The sequence below is a fragment of the Phalacrocorax carbo genome, chromosome 21, assembly GCF_963921805.1.
Source record: "Phalacrocorax carbo chromosome 21, bPhaCar2.1, whole genome shotgun sequence".
Lineage (NCBI taxonomy): Eukaryota > Metazoa > Chordata > Aves > Suliformes > Phalacrocoracidae > Phalacrocorax > Phalacrocorax carbo.
The window spans coordinates 7,932,374-7,940,702 of record NC_087533.1 but is presented as its reverse complement, the minus strand read 5'-3'; the positions used below and the strand labels follow the sequence as shown (position 1 = coordinate 7,940,702).

The window sequence follows — 8,329 nt, the reverse complement described above, 5'->3', positions numbered from 1 at the left end:
AATGCTGCCCTTCTCCCCGCAGAAGAACCGAGACCTGCTCAGGGTGGTTTCCTGCGGTTTGGCTATTGAAGGAGAAAACCTCAGCTCGCTCCCACAAGAGCTACAAACGGTGCCTGGTTCTCCGTTCCTCTCCCGGCCTCTGTCACCACCTGTGAGCAGCAGTCCACGGTTTACATGCTCGCAGGCAGCAACAGATGAGTATCAGTCCCCAAAGCATGTGGTGAAGCTTAACCGACCACCCCAAAAATACAGGTGGGACCGTCAGTGCGGCTGGGGTCCTCCAAGTTCCCACCTGCAGCCTGGAGAGTCCCCACCGGGCTCCGTAAAAGACGTCGGCAAAGCGCAATGCGTTTGGCGGAGGTAACCGCGGACGGGGACGGCCGCGGCAGCGCTGTATCCGATCCTTTTACCGGCGGGCTGGTGGTTACTTACCCTCCTTGCCCCTGCTGTGGAAGACAAACCACACCACCACACAAAATCAAGTAGAAAAAGAAAGCTGTTATTTACAAGTGTACACACAGATTCCGGGACCGCTAGAAACACAACACAGTGAATATAAAAGGGGGAAGGGAGTCCCAAGGCTCTCCCACTCCAGAGAAGACACTGTCGTTACGCTTCCCGCCCACAGCCCTCCTAGCGCTCGAGAGTCGCCGCAAGAGCAGTTCTGACGGCGGGCGCCTGACCACCGCTGAAGACGAGGCATCTCCATGGAAACCGCCGGCTGCGTTTCATACATGCTCCCTGGGACGTCAAGGAGAACAACTGTACCTCCACAAGTGCCTCCTCGCAAGCAGGGATTAAGGGAAGCGCTCTGCCCGGCCTCCAGCTGCAAGCCCGACAAATCTGATCGCAAGCGAGGGGTTAACGCTTCGCGCTGGAGCGAGCCCCCAGGCTATCGGCGCTGCTGCCCACAGAGGAGCAGGGATCCAACCCCCTTCGCTACCTACTCGAACTAACAGGCAGGGGAGGCAATTTAAACACCCATCATATGTTTCTTTCCACAAGAAACTGACCCCCAAAGAGTTGCGGAGGCTCCTGAAGATTTTGCTGTCGAATACAGCACCACAGGTTGGTCTCTCAACCTCTTGTAGGAGGAGGCCGGAGCGATACGCAGCAGCGGCCTCCTCGGCAGGGCGAGGAGCCGAGCTTCAGCTCCACTGCACGCCAGCGACTCCCAGGAACCAGAGGGCACAATAACTGCACAAACTTAACAGCAGCCCTTCGGGTGCGCCAGGAAGGTCGCAGGGAGGAGCTGACCTCAGCCCGCAGGCAGATCAGCTCACAGGACTGAGTCGGTTTCGGGCATCGCTGCTCTCTGGAAGAACTCAAACACAACTGACCTGCAACTGAGCTCTGGAACAGACTGACCTCCTGGGTGAGGTTCGCTCTCCAGCGACCACGTGTTCAGCGTACTTTTACCATGAGGAAAAACCTGAGATTTAGGACACCTGAAGACTTGTGAACCGCCCTCAGAGAAGAAGCATTTGGCATAAGACAATTAAGCATATGGTTTCTACAGTTTGTTAGAAGACAAATAAACGGACCGGAAACCAACGTCTGCAGCACCTTACGGTGGAGCACCCAAGAGCTGAGGGACTCCTGCAGGCAGCAGCACCGCACCTCCCCTCCGCGCTCGGCCGCTGCGCCGCTCCGGGCAGCTCTGCTGCAGTCCTCGGCGCTCGTCCTCTCCGGCTGACAGGAAAATCCTCTTTCGGCAGCTCTCTGCTCAACTGAGCCTTGCCTCTGGGAGGACGGCCCGCTGGGGCGCTGAACGCTGAGGACAGGGCTCGGTCCAGGCAGAGCGAGCCATCCCTCACGGCTCTGGCAGCGGCAGCAGGTGAACCATCAACTCAGGGGCGCTGCTTCGCGTGGCTCTTCACCTCACCTACATGTCCTCAACGCTCCACTTGTACGCGAGCTCCTGAACTGCCTTCTTGTTGGCTATCCTCGCAAAGCGCTGCTGCTCAAACCCGTTGGACCTACAAAGGGATACCATGGGAGTGATGAGGTGAATACTAAGGAGAAGACCACAGAAGGATGCAATAAGAGCTTCTGTGAAGCAAAGAAGCTTTCTAGGGGCATTCCACATTTTCCACTACTTTTACTCAGGCTCAGCTTCCACCTCAACCTGTGGTTAACAAGTTAGTGGCTCTGAAGCGAGATCCATCGCCTACACCCTGAGGACGAGGGGGTCTCCCCCAGCTGGCAGCCGGGCGTTGGCTCCGCGGGAGCTATTCGCACCCCCGCCAACAGCACCAGCCTCACTCCCTTCCCTCCCGGACACGCACACATTCGTCACCCGTGCGTGACCTAACACACTCCACCTCGCTATTGCCAACGACCTCGTTCACCCGATCACGGGGAATCCTCACACTGTGAGCTCTTTGAGGCAAAAGCTCGTTCATTTTTACAATTATTCTGCCACCTGGCTGTATCAGGAACACGTACCTGTCCACGCCATCCCAGCGATGCCCGGGCCATATATTAAATCTGTTGAGCGGAGGTGCTGGTCCGTTGTACCTGGGTTTTTCTAGAAAGGGAAGGAGTGATACAGCTGTTTACAACTTCGGTGCAATCATGCGGTCACATCGCCATCGACCCAAGACGGCGCAGCGCACAGGCCGCTTAACGGCCGGCTACGGCTCGCAGAGCAAACTTCCAAAGATCCACTTAATCAAACTGGGGTCTCTTGATTTTTAAGGCACCGGTTCCCACTCTCTGGGCTAGCAAGTAACAGTAACCGTCACTGGCAGCGAGCAAGTAACAGCAGATACTGCTACTGCACGGACTCCAGAGAAGCGGCCCTTTAGGCCTCGGCTGCTCTGGCAGCCTTAGGCTATCTGACAGCAGCCGCATTTCCACGCTGCTGGGACCTTCAGCCAAACGCTGGTGTAACTCAACATCCAAACCTTTCTTTTCTTTGCTCTCTTTGGCCTTCCTTTTTTTGATGAAGTCAGCCATGGGGTCTCCTTCTCTCTCCTTTTCTCTCAGCATTCGATCCAGATCCTGGTCATCAATGTAACGGGCCAACGGCTTCTGCATCTCTTTTATTGCGTCCTCCACGTTCTGCTGCTGCTGCCTCCCCTGCGCCAGCCTGAAAACGAACACGGAGTTTCACTGCAAAAGCACACAGTCACGTACTGAGACGCGCTCAATTTGCAGGACCAATCTCAGTCCTGAACTGTGGCCAGGCTCAACCTCAGAACAAAGTGACATACTGCCGCCACCGCCACCACCGGGAGCGGTACCAGGACCCGGTGAAAGAGCAGGGAGCGCAGAGTCCTGAGCCGTAACGCAAGGCCCAAAGCCCGGGCTAGGGAGCTCGGGAGAACCTTACCCTTTACCCCACTTGGCGTATTGCTCGTCTCTCTCCGACTTCGCTTCAGCTTTCTGCCTCTGCTCCAGCCGCTCCTGTGCAAGGTCCCTCTTGCGGCCTGACTTGTCTCGGAAGACGGTCTCAGAGTGGCGAGACTCCTCTGGAAGGGGCAGATGCCTCAAGTCACGCCTTTGGGAACATTCCACCCTCTCCGGACAATTTGATTACTAACCGCGACTCGTTTCCACATTTTCCCCTTTTCTAGCCTTTAAAAGAGCTCATCATCCCAAACCAGGCAGGGCCGCAGCTCTTGCTTTTAGCTGCTGCTCCACACAGCCACGCTCGTACCCTGAGCTCTTTGAATATCAGTCTGCTTCATCAGGCTTGGAGATGGGGCAGAGGAAAAGCCTCTCACCCTCCCTATGATTTCACCAGTGCTGCTTTAAAATCACCATTTATAAAGCTTCTCTTTCCGAGGCTCAGCGACCCTACCCAAGGAACCCATCAGCGTGTCTAGATGCTGCTCCACAGGGACGCTCTCTGTCAGTGCCCAAACGCCAGGGCCTGATACAGCATCGGGGGCAGCTGAAAGCAGTGAAAGAGAAAGCAAGCTGGTGCTCGTACAGCGTTTTTACACCCCTACCTTCCAAGTGCTTGTTATTTCTCTCATGCTTCCTGAGCTCCTGCTGTTCCCTCCGCAGCACGTCCGCTGACACCAAGCCAGCTTTGACCCCAGAAAACATCGTATTTGCCTGCAAAGCAAACAAAAAACCATCACGTTTACTGCTAGCCGAGAGCTGCTGGCGATCCAGAGGCGTAACGAAGGGGCAGCCTGCATCTGGAGAGACGTGTCAGCAGACAGCCCCGTTTCAAAGCCCCTCGGCCAGCATCCTCGCAACCACCTTCCCCAGACCTCCACAAACAGAGCGGACTGAGGCAGAGCTCCTCTCTCACGCCCCCGCCTCACGCCTCTTACTGCAAGCAGAGGGCCTGGCACGGCTGCATGCGTGAAATACATGAAATTTCTACTCCACGATTTGTAAATCGTTGGACTTTTACAGTTTTCTACCACCAGGAAGCAATCTACAACTTCCCCGGAGAGATGAAACATTTACCTTCTTGGGAGATCCCTTCACATCACGGTGGAGATGAGGGGAGAGGTCAGGGGGACTCCTTGGACTGTGCTGATCCTTTCCGGCCGGTAGAGTCCGTCGTGGAGGCGATAAATCAGAGTCTGACGACTTGCTCTGATTCCGTCTGAGAGGACCACGCTTTGGGGAATCGCTGCGCAAGCGGCCTAGCCTGCGCTCTGCGTCAGAGGCGTTCCGCGTGCCCCTCCGTGGAGATGGGGGGTCCGAGTCGCGCCTCGGGCACCTCTGAGGCGAGGGCACCTGCCTCAGGGTTTTTGTAGCTGGAGAAGCATCTGCAGCAAAGACATACAATAACTAAAAATCACAGAATTCAACAGAATTAATCTCACAAAAGAACTAGATAAGGTGGCACGTGAGGGTAGCTCCTACAAAAATCAAGACCTTAAGAAGCTGAAGCTCTAAGGAAAGACAAGTATGTGACAAGAGTCTGAATTCATCTCCTTCTGAATTTGAACTGCCTGGAGACAGGGTTTAAAGGCCATTTTCTTTTGGGGCGTGTTTAAGCCTTAGCCACCGAACTCTTAGATTAATTGTAGTCCAGCTGATGAAAAAATAAGATTACAAGAACTAGTTGTACCAACAGAAAGGACCCGCTACCGCTCTGTGACCGCAGACTACTGATTCCACACCTCTCACCTCTCAGGAGCATGCAAAGGTGATCACAGAGTGGGCAGCCAGCAAAGCACGGGACAGACAGAACGAACTCTTACGCACACTCACCTTTTGTTCTGCTCTGCTTTTTCAGAGTAGGCGACTCAGTCCTCTTTCTCCGTGGCGGTGACGAATCTGGGTCAGAATCGTACCTCCTCTTCCGTGGAGGGGACAGATCCGGAGTAGCCTGACGCTTCTGACGTGACAAGGACTTGTCAGAGAGGCCATGCCTGAGCTGAGACTGCTCTCCTTGGACTCCTCCTGACTGTGACTTGTCTGGGATTTTGCAGCTTTTTTTCCCCACAGCTGAACTGTCTCTCTTTGGAGAGAGTTCCGGGGAGTCGTGGCGCTTCCTTCTTGGTGGCGAGAGTTCCGGGGAGTCGTGGCGCTTCCTTCTTGGTGGCGAGAGTTCCGGGGAGTCGTGGCGCTTCCTTCTTGGTGGCGAGAGTTCCGGGGAGTCGTGGCGCTTCCTTCTTGGTGGCGAGAGTTCCGGGGAGTCGTGGCGCTTCCTTCTTGGTGGCGAGAGTTCCGGGGAGTCGTGGCGCTTCCTTCTTGGTGGCGAGAGTTCCGGGGAGTCGTGGCGCTTCCTTCTTGGTGGCGAGAGTTCCGGGGAGTCGTGGCGCTTCCTTCTTGGTGGCGAGAGTTCCGGGGAGTCGTGGCGCTTCCTTCTTGGTGGCGAGAGTTCCGGAGGGTCGTGGCGCTTCCTTCTTGGTGGCGAGAGGTCCGGAGAGTCCTGGCGCTTCCTTCTTGGTGGCGAGAGGTCCGGAGAGTCCTGGCGCTTCCTTCTTGGTGGCGAGAGGTCCGGAGAGTCCTGGCGCTTCCTTCTTGGTGGCGAGAGGTCCGGAGAGTCCTGGCGCTTCCTTCTTGGTGGCGAGAGGTCCGGAGAGTCCTGGCGCTTCCTTCTTGGTGGCGAGAGGTCCGGAGAGTCCTGGCGCTTCCTTCTTGGTGGCGAGAGGTCTGGGGGGTCGTGGCGCTGTTGCCTGGGAGGCAAGAGGTTGGGGGAATTGTTTCTCTCTCGCCTGGGAGGGGACAGATCCGGGGAGTCATGGCACTGTTGCCCTGGCGGTGATTTGTCTGGGGAGTCATGCCGCAGTCTCCTTGGTGGCGAGGTGTCCGGGGAGTCATGGCGCTGTCGCCTGGGAGGGGAGGGGAGGAGAAGGCGAAAATGAGTTAGATTTTTGTCTGTTCTGCTGTCTCCAGGCTGGAAATACAAGCCAAGTGGGGCTACAAAGCTAGCAGTAGGGATCAAGGATGAAAACAACTTTCTGAACGCAAAGTCATACTTGATTCTACACCTCCCCGTAGTGACCCGCATTGCTTCCCAAAGTAGATCCCAGAAACCCTCCGAGGCAACCCCCATCACAGGAAAGCTGTAATTTTAAAGTCTCTGGGGACCCTTGCAACACTCATACTACAAAACCCATTTTGTGCCTTTGTATAATCATCTTCTCAGAAGGAAGGACCCGCCACACTCTGTGAGATCGCCTGGACGCTGTGCAACCACGCAACATCCCACAGATGCTTTCAGGAAAGAAGCATGTTCTAACACCGCCGTCCTCGCTGCATTCCTGACCTACAGCGAGTCGCCGCCCAGATCTCCCTGACGCTGTCAGAGGATCGCAGGACAGCCGCTGGCATATCATGCGGAAACGTAGAGAGCACGCCGTCTGCCAGTTCCCCCCACCCCACGCAGAGGTAACCCAACAGTGGAAGAAGAATCCTTTCTCACATTTCACAGCAAAGCACCTAGGAACTGCACAAAAAGACAGATGATACCGGAAGAGTTAACCGACAGAAGAATTTCTAGCTGGAGCCCCGTACCTTGTGGTAGATTTGGCAGGTACTGAAATATCTGAACTCTGCGAGTCTTCATTCTGGTCTAAAGAAAAACAATCAGAAAGGCACCATCATTAGGGCTCCCCACAGTTCATCACCTCTTCGGCATTTCAAGGATTTATTTTTTTTTAGCTAGTATTATTTTTAACTTGCAAAGTCATTGTTCAGAGCAGTAAGTATTATGGGAGAGAGGGTGGAAACGTCCGGCCTCACCTCCTAAAAGTTTCCATTTAGTATTTGTTCGGAATTCCTCCATGAGCTTCACTTCATCTGGACGCTCATCAATAAATTCTGCCACCTGAACATAAAAACACCAGAGTAAACAACATGGCTTTAAAGAAAAAGAAAGGATTTCTACCCTCTAAAGCAAATAATTACGCTTAATCGCACTGATGGGCAACTGACTGTCATTTAGCTGCCTTCCTACAGGCAGATCTTCGGACAACTTCCCAAAGGCTTGGCCTTCAACATTTATCTCTTTGCTGCCAAGGTTTCTAGCACATGCTGCAGCAGTCAGCAGGCTCCAGCAATCGCACGGTTACCTTCCGCATCACCTCGAGCAGCTGTTTTAAAGCCGTGAGAACCACTGTACCAGCCCTACCACATGCTTTCGACCCTTGTGAAAACACAAAGGTGTAAAGAATGGGCTGGTTTTTAATCCACAGGGAGAGAACTTGACCCCTTTGTGCTCAGACCAGGAAGATTTGCCCATCCCTGCTGCAGACACTACCAAAAGCAGTCAACAAGGATGGGTTTGGTGAGCGCTTCCCAAAGGGAGGCACGAGGCAGGCCATAAAGGGAAGGGATTTGGTTCGTGGAACCGCATTTTGGCATAATTCCCCGCTCACCACAGGCAGGTCCCCTTCGTCCTCCTCCTCTTCCTTCTCCTGGACGGCGGCGATGCTGTTCCAGCTGACATCGTCGTCCACGATCCGCATCCTGAGAGCGAGGGAGAGTCAGGGGAGGGAGGGAACGGGCCAGCCGCTGCCGGCGGGATCCCGGGAGGGGACGCGGAAGCCGGGGAGCCCGGGAGCCGACGCGGGAGCCCGGGAGCCGACGCGGGAGCCCGGGAGCCGACGCGGGAGCCCAGGCCGAGCCCCTCGGAGGGCCGGGCCTGCCGGCGAAGGCGGCGGCAGGCGCGGGCCGCCGGCCTACCCTCTCCCCGCAACTCACCCGCTTCTGCCAGCGCCGCCCGGCGGCTTCTTCCTGCGGCGGCGGCGGGGCTGGGCGGGCTCGGCGGCGGGCGGCCCGCTCAGGTACCGCCGCAGGTACTCGGCCTTGGAGAGCCCCGCCGCCGCCATCATGGCGCCCGCCCGCGCGGCCGGAAGCGACGGCGAGCGCGGAGGGACACGCCGCGGCGGGAGGGCGGGGCCGG

At 56.1% G+C, this 8,329-nt stretch overlaps 1 protein-coding gene across 2 annotated transcripts; it reads right to left on the bottom strand.

The window, feature by feature from the left end:
* Positions 1-478: 478 nt before the first annotated feature.
* BUD13 (BUD13 homolog) lies at positions 479-8,290 on the bottom strand. 2 transcript variants are annotated; one of them, XM_064470735.1, is made up of 11 exons: positions 8,128-8,290; positions 7,803-7,893; positions 7,168-7,252; positions 6,940-6,997; positions 5,188-6,254; positions 4,432-4,739; positions 3,960-4,068; positions 3,338-3,476; positions 2,910-3,094; positions 2,449-2,530; positions 479-1,979 (listed from the first exon to the last, which is right to left on the bottom strand). In XM_064470735.1, the coding sequence occupies exons 1-11, from the start codon at positions 8,256-8,258 to the stop codon at positions 1,886-1,888; spliced, it is 2,349 nt and encodes a 782-aa protein (XP_064326805.1). In that variant the 5' UTR covers positions 8,259-8,290; the 3' UTR covers positions 479-1,885. The 2 variants fall into 2 exon arrangements, with proteins under 2 accessions (XP_064326805.1, XP_064326806.1); XM_064470736.1 differs by having other exon boundaries at positions 5,188-6,098.
* Positions 8,291-8,329: the final 39 nt, after the last annotated feature.

Coding starts and splice junctions, on each gene's coding strand:
- BUD13 (XM_064470735.1), bottom strand. CDS start 8,258: ATGATGGCGGCGGCGGGGCTCTCCAAGGCCGAGTACCTGCGGCGGTAC. Junction 6,998..7,167: donor TAAATGGAAACTTTTAGGAG/GTGAGGCCGGAC, acceptor GTTTTTCTTTAG/ACCAGAATGAAGACTCGCAG. Junction 6,255..6,939: donor CCTGCCAAATCTACCACAAG/GTACGGGGCTCC, acceptor CTCCCCTCCCAG/GCGACAGCGCCATGACTCCC.